We start from the raw sequence: 19,884 nt of genomic DNA, 5'->3' as shown, positions 1-19,884 counted from the left end.
TACATCTTCACCTCAACCCTCATCACCACTCTTCTTTCTCATCCACAACAATACCCCCAACGGTATCATTATCTATCATCATAAAAAATATAACTATAATATTAAATTATCTTTTAATTTATCATTTTCATGCTTCCATTAATAAAACTGATGATATTAGAATAAATAAAACTAAATATTTTTCTTTCATAACTATAAAGATTTCAATATATATTTTTTAAATCTAAAAATAAAAATACTATAGAAATTTAATTACAAGAGATAATATGTATTTAATTGAACCGACAGTGATCCATTATATGAAATTTCTGCTCATCTACCCACCACTTAAAGCAAACAAGGAACCCTATTCCAATTAGTGCCTTGGGTTGTCGAACACCTTATCTTTATATGGAATTTCTAAATCGTACAAAACATCTGTTCATCTATACATATGCTAAAATTACCCCAATCAATCCATAGTTTGACCCTCGTAATGAGATGTTTTGTACGATTATTTAATTACTGTTGTGTAAGCGTTTGCAAGGACAAGTTTGTAGCAGGTACAGCAAAAACAGAGAGCCCAAACTCGAAACAATTCCAGTAAAGCAAAAATAGTTACTAGATAACTGAGAATACAAGGAAAGATAGTTCAAGCATAACAAATAATCAAAGATTACCAGAGGATTTAGGTTATGGAACTTGTGCTAAACAACTCCCCGGAACCCCTAATATCCAACAGTTACATTGAAACTCACATCACTGATCATTATCACCTCCCTTGTGTGGATACATACTCAGCATTTATGCTTCTCTCTCACCCTTGTCTAGCTCTTCGAGGCTTGTTTTTCTTTGGCCTTCTGGATCTTCAGAACTTTCTTAACAATCTTCTGCTCTTCAACTAAAAAAGCTCGGATAATCCTATAAAACAAACAAAAGTAGATAAATAACAGCAGCAAGCCATAGTGTCCTAATTATGGGGCCAGCTATATCTATCCCTTCCAGCAATTGAACTTAGTGTAATGCAATATCATAAATTAGAACACACAAATCGTTAGAAAAGTGTAAATGAAACCAGGAATATAGTTTGAAAGCATCGACTGCTAACCGTTCTCTGACAGCACTTCCAGATAAGACCCCACCATAAGCACGGTTCACAGTCCGGCGATTTCTGGACAACCTGGACCTCTTGTACTGAGTAGGTCTTAGATGAGGTATCTGAGAGTACAAATCAAACATGGTCAAAATAGAATATGCAAACATTATAGTGGCTAGTAACTTTGACATACTGCCACTAGTATACACCAACCCAACATATTGAAACTGAGAGCCATTCAAGTAAATTCACAACATTTTAGTCACCACAAAGTAAGTTAATTGAGATGGCACAAGTAGCACTTGGCCTGACAGGTAAATCAGTATTTACTGGTCCAACTGGCATTTTAAACCATGTTGATCATAAAAGAATCAAAAACAAAATTTAGAACTCATATCACTGAATGACTTCATGTGGGCTTAAGTGGTTGTCTGCTAACTGATGCAACTGCACACACTTAAAAAAACATTTGTCATGGATGGGCCATAAGTAACTGATTTGCTGCATAATAAAAGTAAAGCCTAAAAAGATAAATAGCTTATTGACTCAAAACAACTGTCCGATATAATTTTATAAAATTTAATAAATGACTAAGTGACAGCAACTTCTGCTGCTTATTACTGTTGATGTTTCTTCACAGATTCCACAACTCACTTGCCACATTGTCATCTATTAGAAGTATTGATGTGGCTACAGGGTTATGATTAAGTCCTTTATTGTACTACAACCAGACAACATACATTCTAGGTTAAGCTTTTTGTCCAATTTCTCTATTTAGTTTTCTATAAAGCTTAGTAGGTGCCAATGATTTAAAAAGGCGCTTGAGCGCTCACCTAGGTGCTCGAGGGAGGCGAGACCCGAGCGCCTCATTTAACGGCCAAGCGGTGCGCTTCAAAGAGGTGAGCGCCCAGGTCCAGGCGCCGAACGCTTCGGGTGAGTGCCTGGTTTAAACCAAGTGACCGACCGCAAAAGCGATAGCGGAGAGAGGCAACGAGTGCCCGATTAGTTGGTTCGATTGAACCAACTAATGCACGCATATCAGCCTCCACCTCCTCGCTACTTTCCCTATCCCTACACCCAATTCTGCTGCCTCTCTCTACCGTTGGCGTTTCCTCTCTTCGCTAGCAACACTACCGTTGTCGTTGCCTCTCTTCGCTGTCGTTGCCTCACTTCGCTACCACTGTCGTTGTCGTTGCTCTCCACTGCCACCGCCGCTACCACCCGCTACTATTGCACTGCTCTCCACTGCCGCCCTGTCACGGACAAAGTTCTAAACAGAACGTTTGATGTAATACTTATGTATGTCCGTGTCTTTCTGTTTGTTCATGCTTTGCACGGTATGTAGAGGAACGGTCGAAGGCTTAACAACCCCATTTTAGTTGGGTTTGGTGGCCCTTCTTAGGCTTGTAAATAAATGTCGTGTCATGTGGACACTTGTGAGAGATATTCGATCTGTAGTGGACCATTTTGACCTTTTGTTGTGCAACCGTTCAGAGCTTGTAAAGTCTATTTGTAATTTGCATTGTCTATGAAGTGCTCCAAAAATGTTTGCTTGTGGATCCCGAGTGAGACGTTTTCTTTAACCCGTTTTCTCTTTTGTAGGTCCTATGAGACCATGGGAGGTTTCGGGGAGGCTAATCTTTACGGCGGATACGCAAGGGTGCTGCACAACTTAGGCAAAACCAACTAAGTCTATGACAGATGGTATCAGAGCGGGACAAACACTCGTAGAAACACTTGACGTGCAAACGTGGGGGACCTAGCGGGACTGCGTTGAGGGCAATCAACACGCGCGATCATTTAGGGGAAAACGAGCATGGAGATATAGGAAAAAAGAGTCGCTCGGAGGAGCAGGCATCTAAGATTGGCATTCAGAGGAATGGGCAACCCTTCGCGCAAAAGGCACCACGAGAACAAGCAAGCTTGGAAGAATGCGTAGCGCACAAAGGTTGGGATAATTGAGTTTGAGCTACAACTCGACATTGACAACTATACTTGATGGTGCTCAAGGCAAGCGAGGCGCTTGGTAAAGGATGAAATCATGCAAGGTGGAATGAGTTACTCAGCGACTGAAAGAATTGTGCAAAGCTCACAGAGGTGAGGGGAATTGCTAACTCGAAGAATTCGGTACTCATGCATGGGCTTGTATGTGGACGATGGAATGTTCGCGGCCATCCCAAGGCGACCGAAACTCGATGCCATGGAGCATTGAAACTATCTCTTCGGCATATGAAGGACACATCCGTAGGAGGCTAAAGTGTACAGTGAGTTCAGCATGTTGCTAGGCCTTGAATGGTGCAACGAGGGCTGTGTTGACGTGGAGTCGCAATCTAGCAAGTGCGTTTGTAGGAGGCTGAAAAATGCACAGTTTGTTCAGCAAATTATAGTAGTCCAAGGGGATGGTGATTTCCAAAACTTTCAGAGAGAAAGAAACGTAGAGAGATGTTGCTCCAACGGGACAATTATCTAGGAGGGATAGATCCCGATTCTCCAGAGGGAGAATCATGTGCAACAGACTGCACATGTTGAGTACCTCAAAAACAACTCCACGAAGCTCAATGGACCGAGCGAGCGACGAAGAGTCATCGCATGATCTCGCTTGAGAGAATGCATTGGTGGATGTATTGCGAGATCAAGTGGGGGAGCGACCCAAAGCAACACAAATGAAAGCACAATTAGAGTCGATATGGAGATCAAACTCAAGAGAGGCTGACCCATGGAATGGTGGGTGTGAGAGCCACCTTCAACTCAATGCGAAACGAGTAGCAGAGCAACTTGGGTGTAACTTGGCGAAGTACCCAAGCCGCATGAAGGGAGCCGACATAGAAGATGAGACATGGAGCGAAAGCACATAGCTTTCCTTGGACAGAGGTCAAGGACATGAAGTCTTACAGAGGCAAAAGCAGGATCATGTTGTTCCATGGGTCCTTCATTCTGATAGAGCGAACTCATCTTGCATGGTGCCAAAGACGAATAAAGCTTTTGAGCACATGCACCTTATCTCGAATAAGCATTTGATGGAGGAACTAAGGTGACTCAACTTACGTAGGTTAAGTTAAGTTCAGAAGGCCTAGGCACAGGGCAAGAGGACGCGGAGGCGGAGGCGAGTACTCTTGAAGAATATGCCAGTGTCATTCAAGTTGCCATGAAGGAAGCGGTGCGCAACGAAGATTGTACTAGTAGGGGCAGAGGCCCAAGATCCAAACAATGGTGCACTATGTTCAACTAAGTCGGTGGACTTCGAGAGCTACTAGGCGACGGACTGTCCTAGAGCGATGCTTCATCTAGGTGTGACCCAAAAGCGGGTGGATGAAGGTCAATTGCCAAAGAAGCGAACAAAATCGAAGGTGGAAGAGACCCTGGGATGTATTAGCAGAAGGCATACATAGAGGGATCACAATTCGAGTTCATCCCACAAGGATCAGAATGCAATAGAGATGTCACCAGGAGGCGGCATAGTGCAACGGATCGTGGTAGAACAGTTCGTGGCAATGTGATACACACGACATAGCCCTGTGAGAGACTATATCATATGAAGGTATGATCGAGAGCTATTGGGAGCTTCACTTCGGTGAACAACACGACGACAAGAAAGGCTATGGATTCAAGGAGTGAAGGTCATGGTACCGTAGAGGTAGGTCTTCCGTGCATGCATCGAATTTTGCATCGGATGAAAACCTTGGTCATCAGCATATGGGGGATATGTACCACTGAGGGAAAAGTTCGAATGCAAGTACCAATGAGTCCCATGGGATCATGCAGAGGTATAATCGAAGCAACTAGAGAGTTGGACTGCTCCAGAGCCTATATTCGCTTATGGGAACCCGACAAGTAAGAAAATAAGGTCGAGTAAGCGAACGTTACTACCAAGGAAGTTAAGGAGAACAGAATCGGTGCAAACCCTACACCGTGATGGCAGAGGCCATGCATAGGAGTTGTAGTATGTCTTTCCATTGACCAAAGCAAGCTACTTGGAGAACACAAAGGTGTTGAAGCAGGGGGTCAAAAGGGGCGAGGAAACGACGACGAGTCCATAGGGACTTAGCTACCCAAAATCAAGCATCAGTTAGAATGAAGGTGGACTCGGAGGAGTGCTACATAGACATCTACTGATCGTGAAGAAAAATGATGCAACTGCGAGGCGACAGATAGTAGGGCCATGGGCATGGAAGTGCCATGGTACCACAGAGGCGAGACTTCCGTGAAGTCATTAGTCCCTTGCTCTCATGGAGGAAGAGCGCTTGGTCGTAGAAGGAGCCGAGGAGGTGGAGCATGCAGAGGCAAACAAGTACCAAGACAACGCTGAAGGGCAGAGACCAAGGAACTTCGTAAGACCGATGTCAACGAGCTTCTCATCAAAATAACCGAAAGTGAAGGACTTCGGGTCATGCAAGAGTACACGACCAAGGAACGAAACAGGCGGTACGTGGTACTGTACCTTTACTACTCAGTGGAGTAGGCGACCGGGTTGATGGAGAAGACGGTACAATCCCAAAGGCGACCAAAACTATTAGAGACTTACTCCAAGTTAGGGTGAAAACTTTCTACATTCCAGAAGTTCGATGACATTGAGAAGGTGAATAATAGTAGCTAACCCAAAGCAAGGAGTGCAAACACTTTGAGTGCTTCAGAAGTGTAAGCAAATAACAAGCGAAGGCCAGTAACCAGCTCGATACATGAAGTACAACCCTTCAGGAGGCGGGCAAAATCAAGTAACCATTACCTTCTCAACTCTTAAGAGAATGGGCGAAACCGAGTACCCCAATTCTCTTATCTATCAAGCAGAGGAGCTCTGCACAGGTTCAAAGACCCTACGAAGACATTAGAAGACAATAGTTGTCAAATCCTTACCAATGCTGATCAGTGCTACTGAGAGTAGATTATCCGCTTTATTTCCCAACAGAATGCCAATCGAAAGCGGAAGTGAAGAGAATCTACTTGGAAGTGACAACTAAGTGAAAGAAGAGTTGATGGGCAAATTTTGTGGAGGAAGGATCCAAAACTTCAAAAGTTTGCGAGGCGATGCTCGTTAAAGCTCCAACAAGCATCCACCCAATTCAAGCAGCATGAGGTATTTAAGAGACTGACACATAGCAAGAATGGTCTTTTCCTTCACCTGAAGGATCCGCAGGAACCAACAGGGATCAACTCAACTCAGCCAACCCCAACACTAGAGTCAGAGTCATTGGCGAGTTGAAGCAACATAACGGATCAAAGGTTCGACTACTCAAAAACAGCAACGGAGAGCAAGTGAGAGCCAAGAGGCGAATTGCAACTGGAGCAGAAGATTGAAGACTCGACAAAGGCGATGAGTTGCAGTGTCGGCAAAGGCGTCGACGAGGACATCAAAAAAATAAGTGGGGGAGAATGTCACGAACAAAGTTCTAAATAGGATATTTGATGTAATACTTATGTATGTCCGTGTCTTTCTATTTGTTCATGCTTTGCACGGCATGTAGAGGAACGGTTGAAGGCTTAACAGCCCCATTTTAGTTGGGTTTGATGGACTTCTTAGACTTGTAAATAAATGTTGTGACATATGGACACTTATGAGAGATATTCGATTTGTAGTGGATCATTTTGACCCTTTGTTGTGCAACCGTTCAGAGTTTGTAAAGTTTGTTTGTAATTTGTATGGGCTATCACGGACTTAGTTGGTTTCGGGGAGGTTGACCTTTGCTGACGGACACATAAGGGTGCCGCACGACTTAGGCAAAACCAACTAAGTCCGTGATAGCCCGTTGTCGCTGCTCTCAGACAACAACCTCCTATCCGCAACTTGGTTCTCACCATGACTCAGCTTCTCACCTCGGTCTCTTTCTCACTCTACTCTTCTCTACTACTATTAATAGTAGAGAATAATTTAAAATATTAAAATATTTTTTTTTATATTTTAATAATTTAAAATATTAAAATATTTTTTATTATTTTAATATAATAGAGCGTCTTGCTTCGCTCAGGCAAGCACCTAGTGCCTCGGGCATTTTAGGACCTTGACACATAGCACTTTTTAAATCACTGGTATGTGCTTACATTTGTCAAACCTAGACTGGTTTAGCTTGGTGTGAATTCCTTTCAATCTGAGCTTCACTTGGTAGTTGGTACAATTGGAGTTATGTTTAAAGTCCAAAATTAGCCTAATTTTAAAAGTGAGTTGGTCTAAGAGTCTCATTTTGTTGAAATTTATAATTAGCCTCTCATGTCTCTTTTAAGATCCAGGTCTGACCTGAATCTGTAGCCAATTATTTCCTCAATGGTAGGGATGAGCTGCTTGTTATCAACTGCTAGACAGCTATTGTACTACAAGAGTCAGCAAAACTCTGCTTCTGATAAAATAGTGGAATAATAGTAGAAGGAAAGTTGAGTCCAAATTAGAGGGCATCCTATCTAAAGCTGGCAAGTTGATCCAGACCATCAAGATTGGGCTGTAATTGACTTGTGTAGCTAGGCAAGCATATCCAGTGAAGGCTTCTCAAAAAGCATATTTTCCAAACAAAATACAGAACATAGAGAAAAAGTCAAAGCACAATGGTCTAACCATTTTCTTTTAATTATATGAATAATGTGTAAAAGACTAGCAATATATCTTATCTAATAAAAAAGATAGGATTTAGTGAACAATATTCCACTCAAGAAAACTGAACTCATCAACATGAAAAATCTCTCTCAGACAAGATGATTGTGCGCTCACAAGCTCAAGTATGATCATGTCTAGGTAGATTAGAGCAAAACACAACAAATAATGATATTTCACATGACTGCAAACAAGAACTTATGGATTAGACATGTAAATGACAACCTAGGTCAATGTATGAGAGTACTCTAAATATTGACTTATAAATAATTTTCTTTATTAAATTTAAGGTTCAAAGATAATTAACAAATGCAGGTGAAGTCTAAAGCTAAATGCAGGTGAAGTCTAAGTCTAATATACAGTTAAAAACAACAAATTGGAATATGAACCTAAAAATTTCTAGAACAGGCTTTAATAACACTAATTCCCAAAAAATCCAAAAAAACTACTTGTGATGATCCAGAAACAATGGTTAAAAAGCAATTAGATACCCAACCAGCACCAGGCATGCTCCTTAGACAATACCAAAGTAAATGCTAACGGGTCCAATTTGATAATGAAATGCAATAAAAGGTAGCTTCTCAAGATTCCTGAGTAGGGTCTGACCACTATAAGAACGTTTATATAACGATTATGTTGTGCAAAAGCAACTTCCATGTTTTCTTTCACTTTTATATATTGGGAAAAATCATGACCACGCCTAAATCAATATAAAAAACCATATAATCTTCTAACCAGTAGCATTGTCAATGTAACCCTTATGATAACTCCTCCATAAATAATTCCCGCTAACTCTCATGGATTACAAGCTGAAGATAAAGAGGGTGGCTTTTCAGTGGCCAACAAACAGAGATAAAGGAGGGTTGTGTATGGTAGCTAACAGCCACCATAAAACCTTGTGAAAATTTATGTACATGGATTTCTACCATTTTCAACAAATGTGATATAAAATAACAACACAAACATCACATTCCGCAGCGCTAAATTTTCATAAAAGATTCATAGTAAGCGAAAGCATACTCCTTGGATCCTCTTGCCAGTCACAGGGCATTTCGGCCCGCTCGCCCTCTTGTTCGTGTACTGATACACAAGGCTCCCACCTGCGTTTCCACATCAACACAATGAGTGCAACGAGAAAGGGAGCAAAAGCCTGCAAAGATCTGGTGCAACCCAGAGCAGATGAAAGGAATGAAAAGATAGGATTTTTACCTGGGGTTTTGACAACCCTGGTCTGATTCGATTTGGTGGCATAACTATGCCTCTTCCGATACGTTAATCGTTGCACCATCTCGCCTCTCTCTCTCTCTCTCTCTCTCGCTCTCCGCCTACCTCCTCCCTCGCACCAAAGAGGCGTAACCCGAAGCGGACGAGGGTATTTAAAGGAGCCGATGGCCGCAAAACAAAGCGAAAAAGAAAACCTAGATCCAACGGACATCACTCATTTGATCCGACGGTCTTCGTGTCTTCTATAGCCCGAGCACGAAGAGTGAACCGGGCCAGACTTTGACCGGTTTGGTTTGGACGTCACCGGTCCGAACCGGTTGGCTAATTATAACTTATCATCGAATTCAACATTTTTGTCTTTGCAACCAGTGTTGCAAGAAGATTTGAGATGACTTATGGTGCAAACATTCTGGTAGATTTGCAATGAGCTTGGATAATTGTTCACATTTAAGTTCTTTTACCTACTTATCTTTTATTTTATTGATTGATAATGAGAATTAAGCATTTGTTTCTTGCTTGACTAATGTCATGATATTAATGGGATAATATACCCCATAATTTCCTTTAAAAAATTACTTGTATCTCACAAGAAAGTATACTTGCTGATTTTATTTTCTTTTATTTTTTTATTTTTTTTGCTCTACAAATGTGTGTTGTTGAAAGTCAAAATATTATCTTATGTAGAGCTTAATCACAGGAAAAGTTTACCCCAAATTATTGGAATATTATGGTTTATTATACTTGTAGAATCTTAAAACTAGTATTTAATGGGGCATCACATCACCAGTAAGTAGAATATTAATTTGGGCATCCAACAATCTGTGACTTCATGGAAGATAAATCATTCATCACCAAAAATTGGGTGCAAATCAAGTGAACTTTCCTTGAAAGAATGCATTGTTGGATAAGATTGTAGATCATATTTGTTTCTTACTCCTTCCATAGCTCTCAGTTGGTATCCTGCAGAAGTCTGATAGTATAGCTTCTGTGCCATTTCTCCAAGGAAAAAGTACAGCATATTTGTAGATGATATTTTTCCTTCCTTCACCTGAACATGACATTCTCATTTTCTTCTTTAGATTGCTACCATGCGTAATGACCAACTTAACTGCAACCTCAACTTCCTTGGCATAAGTATTTGAGACCACTGAAAATTCTGTGGATCAGTCCAGCTGTGGAACTGAACTGCTGTAAGAAAAAGAAGATTGATTGACAAGCCTAATTCTCCTACATTTACATGGAAATATATTCTCAAACAAAGTACAATGTCAATCTCAGCATGGAAAGAGCAAAAATGAAGGCTCTCTATGAACTTTTCCTTGGATGAACACAATATTGCTCAATTTTGTGTGACACCACACCAGCTGTTCAGTTGTAATTCGAGACATTCGAAGTACTCGTGCCACCAACTTTAGGTCTACTTGAGAGAAGAGGTCTTGATTCGATCCGTCTTCTTTAGGCTTCTTGAACTTCTTTACCAAGCAGTTGCGGATTCGTAAAATGTCTTTGAGTTTCTTTTCTTTCTGCACAACAGATGAATTAGCAATAAAGATTATCAGATCATGAACACAAATCATCCTACTACACTGAATTTCTTTTCTTTCTGCACGAAGGAAAAAATAGCAATAAAGATGATCAGATCATGAACACAAATCAGCCTAGTATTAGTATGGAGAAGCAACTACTATTATGATCATGAACACAATTTGCTCTAAATCAATCATTTGTGTCACATTATTAGTATGGAGAAGCAACATAGACCAATTCTTATCTTAATCTTGTCATACTAGTTGATACACAATGCATGCACTTTGTTTTTGCTAGCCTTTTCTTTGTTTTCTTTACAGTGGAATGAAGGACAGAAGCTCCAAACTAAGTGAAGACCATCATCTACCTTCTGTAAATTGGATTGTACGTTTGCCATGAACTTAAAGTCAGCAGGATCTTGAAGTTGGACATGAGTTCCAAGTAGACCCTTCAGCATCCAAGGAGTTTCATCCTTATCCGCCTTGACAAATTCCCAAAAGATCCTAATAGATTCCTCCATGATTTCTTCAAGAACTTCACTACAAACGATATGATTACCTTTGAGTTGAGCCTCCATCTTCTCCTTCAAGTTATCCTCTGTAACACAGTAGACATCAGTCTTTGCTGCAAAGTTAGCAGGTCTCATCTTTTAATAAATTATTCCAAATCATGAGTAAAAGTTCGATTTGATGAAGCAAATACCAATAAATGCATGTCAACTTTAACAAGAAAAGGAGAACTCAGTACAGACAGGAACAAAGCTATGTTTTTCTTTATCTTACATTAGTGATACAGCATAATAACTTGGCATATAGGCATCTAATTCAATAGAAATTAAAATGTTGAAAACATCAACTAGGAGATTAATTTTTCGGATAGCAAGTAGATGTCTAAATCTTGCCTAACCTCTTATGTGAGGAACTTGAGGAAGATTCTGATTACCACATCGATGTTTGACATAATTGGGTAATCTTGAACCTTTGAAAAACTCATCCTCTATAAACCTTTGCAAGATCACCTGAAATTGTTGGAATTCTTCAGCTACTTGATTGTACTGATGGTTGCGGTATCGAGCGGATTGTGGCAGCTCCCGAGCTTTCTCATATTGCCAAAGTAAGAATTCCCATGAAAGGCATGTTTCCCCAACATAGACCATTTCCAGATCACTTTGCAGTTCCTTGATGAACTCCTCTGATAGATCGGTACCCGGTTTAAGACCTCTAGGCCATAAACTCTGAGGAAGAAGAGATTTGAGTGTTGGAATTAAGGATCTTTGAGATTTCATTGACTGAAGAGGATCCTTTAGCTGGAGTAAGCCTGGAATTCAGACAAAGGATTTGGTTTATGATGAACTAGACTTCATGAATAAACTTGAAAGATCATAGTTTCTGAACCTCATAGAATAAATCACAGAAGATAGCATGACAATGGAGGAAGGGAGACAGTGGACTAACCTATTGCATACATTTTTTGGTAGTTTAAGATGTCAAACTTCCGCATCCTCCCCCTGTAACTCTTGTAGAACTTGTGAAGCTCATCCATGGGATCTTCATGCAGGAGTGTCTCGTGGATCTTCCACGGTTTTGGATCATCAACCGCTTTGGGGGCTTCTGATTCCTCTAAGATGGTCGGTAGACCGACGGCTCTCAATTTTCTCATCTCCAATTTGAGCTCTTCCATCAGATCCTGATGTTCCCAGAGAGATTCCAAATCATCATAGTCCTCCTCATCATCCAAGTCTTCTAAATACGTGTCTTCTTTCTGCCTGCTCTGATTTGGTACTTTCTCTTCTATTCCAAGTTCTTCTTCCAGTTCATCCAATTCTGCTTTGAGCAGTGCTTGTTCTTCTTCTTCTGAGCTGGGAATTGATCCAAGATGACCATCATGAAAAACCTCATTCGAGGAGAGGACTTGATCAGAACCTCTTCTTGTACTGCTATGCTTCTCGGTTGTATGAAGCTCAACATCACTGGAATCAATCAGTTCCATTGGCAGCAATTTTGATGCCTGAATCTTCTGAATTTTATCTAATTCAGGCTCAGAGTTGTCTGATCCATTTCCTGCGCACTTTATATGTCTTCTATGATTTTTGAAAGGACAAAATTCACCATCTGCAGTAACAGATTCTGTATCACGATTCTGAGTAGATTGCAACTCTGTTTCTTCAAATCTTCTGATATCTTCGAACTGTTGTACTTGAAATTTAGTGGCATTGATCGAGACTTCTATAGCTTCGGCTTGATGCTCATACTCATCGAGGTCTCTCTCCGACAACAAACCATCACTATCCGAATCGACAATGAGGTCCTTCACCGAGTAACCATCACTTGCACCGAGGGACTCGGTGTCCGAGTCGAAGCCGGAGAACTCTGACAGAAACCTTTCTCGATCAGTGATTTCGGGTTCAGTTGAAGGATTAGTCTTCCAACTCACTGGATTTTCCTCCTCCAACGGCTCAGCATGCAGAAACTTCTGGTCTTCGATTCCACCTATGCTTGCTCCTTCCATGAAGCCACTGAAATCATTCTCGGACAGGAAGCCAAGATTGTCAATGCTTGGTTTCATAGAGGGTTCATCTTTTCTTGCAGAAGGATCAGAAAGCTGATACTGAAACTTGAAGCTGAGACTTGGTGTCTCTTTCTCCTTGGATTCATCATCATCATCCCTAGTACATGAATCAGTGACTCCAGGAATTTTGAGGTCTTTCTGAAAGCTATTTCGTTGCCTAATTCTACAAGCAGGAACAGATATCATATCAAAATCGGATGCAGAGTGAAGCTGTTGAAACAAAAGCATGACTTGCAGAAGAACTGCTACCTGAACAGATGCATGGCCATGAAACAGCACAACCAAATCAAAGAACTGGTGATGATGGACCAGCAGAAGTTGACGAAGAAAGCCATGTCTTCACCTTCACCTTCACCAGCACCACTCCATCTCAGTTTGAAGCAATCATGGAAATGCAATCCAAGAACCTCCTTGCTCTTTCCTTGTGCACTTGCAGGGGAAATTAACTCTCCAGATGTACAAAAGCATGAGACAATGAAGCTTGGACATAAGACATATGGTGATAGAATGGTGAGATATGAGAGGCAGGAGATGCAAGGTGTGTCTTAAGGAGGGTGGAAGGTGGAAAAGAACATGACAACAAAATGGAGAGTTGTGTTGCTGAGAAATATTGGGACTGTTATTAGTCTCCTCAAATGTAAGACCTGTCATCAAGAAAATTTCTACTTACAGGTATTTCAACACCATATGACCTAAAAAATTAAGATTTTTTTAAATATGAAGTAACGCGAAACCAAAACAAATTAGCTCTTTTGAAAAATGAGATGATTCAATCGCATCTTCAAGTTATGGTTATTAGTACTACCTTCGGACATCTCCTTCCTCGTGTCGCGATTAACGTAATTACTTTAGCATGATCAGCTTCTATAGTATGACCGAAAATTTTTTAGATAAATCAGCTAATTTCATAATATATTTGGGAAGAGTTAAGTGGTTAGTTAATCATTATTATATTTTTAATAAGGTGGTCAGACTTCCAACTAGCACCAACCATGCATATCTTATGCAATATTTTATGTATGGAAAGAGAAACTCAAGAGAATAACATTGTGTACTATAGCAATGAACAGATGCCACTTCCATCTGTTTCCATTTAAATCTCTGCACAATAACAGTTCATATCTGATTCAGAGACCAAGGCATGAAACACCTGATGAGGCTTCCTACTTGCTACTTTTGACCTGCACACATGATTCATGCCTCACTAAGCACAACCTACCTGCTTGGCTTTGGCTGTGGTTTGATTAATTGCATGGTGTTTGCTGCTTTAGGTGAATAAAAAAATATTTCATCAAGTTTATTGTTTTACATGATGGTATTTATTTTTTGAGTTCATCATTCATCAGTTTTCAACTGGGCTTAATGTTTTTCTTTTTTTAGTTTATCATGTGTAAGCCTATGTGAAAATGGGACATCAACATAATATAATATCTAAATCAACATAATATAATATCTTTCTTTTGCCTTTATTTAAGAAATAAGATAATAGATCAAAGAAATAATGGAGCAAGAGAGATGACAGTCGATGGGACGGAGGCGAGGGATAATTTTATTTTTAAAAAATAAAAAATATTATACGAGAATAAATTTTAAAAACGAAAATAAGGGGGGTTTGTTTTTTGAAGAATTTGCTAAAAAATAATAATAATAAATGTTTGATGCTAATGTCATTCCATGTGTGATATTGAGTAGTGAATTGAGCTAGCATCAACATTGAAATGTAATACTAAAAACAAATAATGCTATCGTTTAGACTAGATAGAAATTAATTAATTAATATGAAAAAAATGAACAGATCATATATCTGTTTTGTATCATATGTTCATATTTACATATCAGAGTTTCTTTCATAATGCAGCACAGAATATGATAATATTTTAAGATATCCGTAGACCAAATATAACCATTAACATATTTTATTCAATAATTAAACATTTAAATATTTTTTCAACAACAAACAAACTAATAATAAGAAGGCATAGATCTTAACAATATATTACTTTATTCCTCATATATCAAAGTAAAGACACATTCCTTCTGATAAAAGATAAATGAATCATCTAACCTGTTAGTAGAAAATCCCACAAGTTATGGACCTACTAGTACTTTTTCTCTACCCATAGTAGGAAAATAGAGTCACTATGTATCACATCATATATCACATTATTTATTTTAGTCACATTTAAACTTGAAACTTGTATTAAAAATCATGCATGAATATCATGAAAATCAATTATTTATTTTTTATTTTATTTTAGTCACATTATTTATTTTATTTTAGTCACATTATAAATCCATTAAATCTTAATTTAACGGTACGAATATCATGAAACTTGCATTAAAAATCATGCATGAACAACATAAATTTAATACTTAAAGTCATGCATGAATAACATAATGTTAATAATAGGAATCATGCATGAATAATATAGTTTTAGTTCTAAAAATCATCCACCATATTATGAGAATTCTTGAACAAAATAAATGTTTTGAAAATAATAAGGAAAAGAATGAAACCTACCTCTTTCTCTGCAAGGCGAATTTCCTCCTCCCTCTTAATTCCCTCAAAAATAATTTTACTTTTCAGATTATCAATTAATAATATTTTATTTTATTCATAATTTCTCCGCATGTGTTGTGCAATATTTTTTAATTACTAATTAATTTTTCTTATTTGGTTACCCTTGTAAGGAAGTATATTAACCTATTAAGGTAAAGTTATAAATGTGGAAAGTTTCTTTCATAAAACAAGTAAAAATAATATTCTGGGGGATCACATGCAAAGTGTTTTTCCTTTACTTGAACATCAATTACCACTCTCTTATTTTCTATTTTATTACAATCAATTAAAAACAATAGGTATAATAAAAATCATGATGATGCCAGCTACTTGGTTGAATTATATAGATCTTAATTTTTAGCTAAGCAAAAAATACTTAAATCTTTATTTTAATATATGACATAATACTTTAAAGTTTGTTTCTATCTCCTCATATTACCGATACTTATCACTAATATTAATTATCTTAACTTTCTATGGGTCTCCTAAGAATGCATTGACAATAATATTAGAAGATTTTTCATTATGTTATCCACAACAATATAAATTTTCTAATATATATTATTTTTGACTGCCTAACACTTAATTTATAAATCATAATTGATTCATCAACTTTTTATAAAATTTTTCTCATAATCTAAAGACATGATGATAATTACATAGGACTTCTGAATTTTCATCTCCATTTAAGTATTCAACTTTTACTCTCTTGAAAATATGATATCATGATAAATCTCTTGAAAATAAATAAAAATATAATGCTCAACATATATGTATTGTGTCCTGTTGAAGAACTATTAAGTATGACTCTTATCTTATACTAACCTCTCTCATCTGAGCAGAGACTTTCAGCTACTAAACCCCAAAAACAATACTCATCATGCACCTACTGACCACCTGCTCCTGTTCAGTTAATTAGATGATCTCAATTGTTATATATGAAGATTAAGAAAAACAAAGATGTAGGCACCAACCACATAAGAAGATCAAAGAAAGAAAGAGCTTTGGTAGGAAGAGATGCTTTGGTCACTTTCAATAGGATTTGAGTTGTGTCTTCATTCAAGCATCACCTTCTAAGCAGGCTGATGTGACAAGATGCTTCTGGCTTGCACCACTGCAGCAAGGAAGCTTGAGGGATCAGCAAGAACTTTGCATCACCATAATGATCAAGATGGAGAAAGGTTGGTGGTACTTCCAATGTTCTCACCATGATTGCAGTCATATAATACTTCTTCTATTTCCTTTTGGGGTTTGGCTGCAAAGAAAAATACAACAAGATGGAACATTATCAATTACATTTTTTTGTTCTTACATTTTTTCTGTATTGATGGAAGATGTAATCAGGAAACCAGTGACTTGTGCAATTTTCATTTGAGGACTGCCAAAATCAAGTGATGGAAGTTTATTCCTTTTTCTTTATCATTTCTTTTCTGGTTTCCTTGCAACCAAGAACGCTTTACACACATTGTGAAGGGTCCATGAGGGGCTTTATTTTACTTGGCCTATTTGTTCTTTTCTCTGTCATCCCCACCATAAATTCCTAGACAAAATGTAGCCCTCAAATTACAGCTTTTGTTTAGATCCTTTGTAGACCAAGAAGCAACTATAGGTAAGTGATACAGCAAATGAGAGGAAAGAACAAACTTTTGTTTCTAGTGTGGTGGCATGGAAGATTAGAGCTTGTAAGATTGTGTCTAATTTGCTTTCTTGAGTCTTGTCCTAGTAATCTTTTAGACTAGCTGTGCAATTACACTTACAGGCAACAAAATGCTTTGTCTAAGCCAGGCTTGATTTGGGGGACTGAATTACCCTTGAAAGGTGTTCATGACTTAAAACCTCATCATCAAAACATTATAAATCAAAATACAGAAATTGCAATGTCTGTCCCCACTCCATAGTTTAGTCTGTCAAGACAACCTAGCAAGATTAGCCATCCAATTGGTTATGTTGTTGTGCATTCTCTCTCTCTCTCTCTCTCTCTCTCTCTCTCTCTCTCTCTCTCTCTCTCTATATATATATATATATATATATATATATATATATATTTAATGTTGGATTAGTGAAGGCATGGAAATGGATGGTTTGACAAGAGTTCAATATCTTGAAGAGAATTGATTCTTCTCACAACAACAAAAACAACCACAAGTGGTTCCTTAATGGAGGATGCAAATCAATTTCGTTCTCCATTGTCAAAAAGTAAGTAGTCTAAAAGCTACAATGGAAAGAAATCAATAACCAATTTGATGATTGACACAATCACATCTTCATTGTTCTTGCCAAATACCTCTACCATTCACCAAAACAAAAAAGGTTAGCCACTATCCATATATTTGATCTATTGAGGAACCAAACTAATTGTATGTGTCATATCAACATCAAGCTTGTAACTAATATTTGGCAAAGAAATGACTACAATTGGATCAAGTGCAAATCTATCCCAAAACCTTAGCTTGGAATGAGAACACATGCGCTTGCCTTTCTTCAAATAAGACTCAATCCTTGATTGTTCCAAGAGACAGAGTGTGTATATGTATGTTTTTCCTGCTTGCATATGTGTTGAATTGAGTACTTGAAATTGTTTTCCTATTGGTTCCTGAACCCATCTCATTATTACTCATATATTTTCTAAACTAATTCAATATAAAAGACATAAAACTGGTAATCAAATACTCCACCTAAATCATGACCAAACTAATGATAAAAAAGAAACTAACATGAAAATTAAGAAAAAAATGAGAACAAACTAATAACATGATTTTTTTTCACCATCCAAAGTTATAATTCCTGCTGTATCTTTGGTAAGCAAAGAAATATACTTTTATTCAATAAATTGCAATACAATTTAAGAGAACCTCTATAATCCAGACAGGGATTTAACTGACAAGTATCCTAGTATGAAAATCCATACCCATCACAGATTCAATTGGTATACATATTTTCCTCCTTGTACCCATCCAAGGTAACCTGCACAGTTGTTTGGCAGAAATAGAGTTCACCATGACACAGCAGAAATCAGCCATAGTTTGACTCACAATTTTGATAGAGTCTAGGTCACTATTTCTCAACAAAAAAGCAGATTATCCACAAAATATACATGGTTTAGCTGCAATTTTTCTGCATGTTAGGTAACATGAAACAATCAGAAATTACATTGACTGGAGCTTGGAAAGCCCCAATTTACAAGGCAAGGCTTCTACTGAAGGGTCAATGCATTTAGTCTTACATTTAAAAGGTAAAGAAAAGAAGCAATATTACTGTTCTACTAAGGCTTACCTTAACAAGCTCAGGCAATCCTTTGTTGCTTATCCTATATATGCAAATGTGCATGAAAGATCTTTTTGACTTAGTAATTAGGCTGAACAAAAACTTGGGATTCAGTATCTGAATTTTTTTTTTATTGATTTATCATTACTAGGTTTTCTGATCATCACTAAGGTGGCTTAACTTTGCCTGTGCTGGTCTTGTGATTGCTTTGCTGTATGCACAGTAACCAGAAGTGCCAGGCTGGGTTTTGGTATTACAGTGTATGTATGCTGCTCATGAATAGTTTTCAGAGCAGAAAAATGAGGAAAAAGAAACTTCATCATACCATTTTAATTTGCAAGATGATCCTAAATGAACAACATGTGAAGTTTCTTCTCCCCTTTCTTGACCTGTTTCCAACAGTAGGATGTGATAGTTGTCAGCCACTTTATGCAGCCGAAGATGTAAAAGCCAGGAAAACCAAAGAACTCTCATGCATGCCATGACCTTGTGGCATAGGAGAAGCCCCTTCAAACTTCATAATTGCAGTGAGGGATTGCACTATCACTGAAGAAGTGGTTTAAATGCTCAAAAGGAGGAACTAAATGCACCCCCACCCCCATTTAATCAGCATTGATACCATTGAATGTCCAATCCATGATGGAGACAAAAGATGGTTCATAACTCCGGCATCATATGCTCACTTCTTCTCAAAGACAGCTGCACAATGCTCAGTCACTATCAACTCTTTTTGCCATGCACTCTGCAAGTGTATGTGATCCTCCCCAAGTGTATTGCTGCTATTACTACTCTTGCAGACAGCACCATGTGCAGCTTGAGAGTCCTTCAAGTGGACCATGTGGAATAGCTGATGAAGGCAGGACATCAAAGTGACTTTGAAGGAAATGTCTCCTGGTCCACGATATTAATGTTAGATCGTTCCTTGTTCGCTTGACCCATACTATGTCTTAAAAGATATTGTTGTTAGAATATGAGATCCTTTTATAATTGAATAAGATATATAATAGAATAACTAATTGGGTTCTGTTGCGATATTTTAACCAATATAGACTAAGTCCATTACAGAACGATTCCTCGGAGATATTCTTGATG

The 19,884-nt window shown here is 38.2% G+C and overlaps 2 protein-coding genes across 8 annotated transcripts; both read right to left on the bottom strand.

The window, feature by feature from the left end:
- Positions 1 to 583: 583 nt before the first annotated feature.
- Positions 584 to 9,015, bottom strand: LOC135607936 (large ribosomal subunit protein eL34-like). Its single transcript, XM_065100193.1, has 4 exons — positions 8,859 to 9,015; positions 8,670 to 8,749; positions 1,088 to 1,197; positions 584 to 900 (listed from the first exon to the last, which is right to left on the bottom strand). The coding sequence occupies exons 1-4, from the start codon at positions 8,935 to 8,937 to the stop codon at positions 807 to 809; spliced, it is 363 nt and encodes a 120-aa protein (XP_064956265.1). The 5' UTR covers positions 8,938 to 9,015; the 3' UTR covers positions 584 to 806.
- Positions 9,016 to 10,048: 1,033 nt separating this feature from the next.
- Positions 10,049 to 19,335, bottom strand: LOC135607934 (uncharacterized). 7 transcript variants are annotated; one of them, XM_065100188.1, is made up of 11 exons: positions 19,279 to 19,335; positions 19,118 to 19,181; positions 18,437 to 18,492; positions 16,736 to 16,783; positions 16,503 to 16,642; positions 16,354 to 16,431; positions 13,218 to 13,612; positions 11,855 to 13,131; positions 11,307 to 11,717; positions 10,768 to 10,997; positions 10,049 to 10,396 (listed from the first exon to the last, which is right to left on the bottom strand). In XM_065100188.1, the coding sequence occupies exons 7-11, from the start codon at positions 13,301 to 13,303 to the stop codon at positions 10,148 to 10,150; spliced, it is 2,253 nt and encodes a 750-aa protein (XP_064956260.1). In that variant the 5' UTR covers positions 13,304 to 13,612; positions 16,354 to 16,431; positions 16,503 to 16,642; positions 16,736 to 16,783; positions 18,437 to 18,492; positions 19,118 to 19,181; positions 19,279 to 19,335; the 3' UTR covers positions 10,049 to 10,147. The 7 variants fall into 7 exon arrangements, with proteins under 7 accessions (XP_064956260.1, XP_064956264.1, XP_064956259.1 ...); XM_065100192.1 differs by lacking the exon at positions 16,354 to 16,431 and having other exon boundaries at positions 16,599 to 16,642; positions 19,118 to 19,321; XM_065100187.1 differs by lacking the exon at positions 18,437 to 18,492 and having other exon boundaries at positions 19,118 to 19,321.
- Between the last annotated feature and the right edge of the window lie 549 nt (positions 19,336 to 19,884).

Source organism: Musa acuminata, chromosome BXJ2-3 (genome assembly GCF_036884655.1).
Source record: "Musa acuminata AAA Group cultivar baxijiao chromosome BXJ2-3, Cavendish_Baxijiao_AAA, whole genome shotgun sequence".
Classification (NCBI taxonomy): Eukaryota; Viridiplantae; Streptophyta; class Magnoliopsida; order Zingiberales; family Musaceae; genus Musa; species Musa acuminata.
This window is presented reverse-complemented; position numbering and strand designations above follow the sequence as displayed.

Bases quoted from the DNA above. Each gene is read 5' to 3' on its own strand.
- LOC135607936 (XM_065100193.1), bottom strand. From the start codon at position 8,937: ATGGTGCAACGATTAACGTATCGGAAGAGGCATAGTTATGCCACCAAA. The intron at 8,750-8,858 runs GTAAAAATCCTA...GTGGAAACGCAG, and splicing joins CAGGGTTGTCAAAACCCCAG to GTGGGAGCCTTGTGTATCAG. The intron at 901-1,087 runs GTTAGCAGTCGA...TTTGTTTTATAG, and splicing joins GGAAGTGCTGTCAGAGAACG to GATTATCCGAGCTTTTTTAG.
- LOC135607934 (XM_065100188.1), bottom strand. From the start codon at position 13,303: ATGGCTTTCTTCGTCAACTTCTGCTGGTCCATCATCACCAGTTCTTTG. The intron at 11,718-11,854 runs GTTAGTCCACTG...TCTGAATTCCAG, and splicing joins CCAAAAAATGTATGCAATAG to GCTTACTCCAGCTAAAGGAT. The intron at 10,998-11,306 runs GTTAGGCAAGAT...ACTGTGTTACAG, and splicing joins TCAAGTTCCTCACATAAGAG to AGGATAACTTGAAGGAGAAG.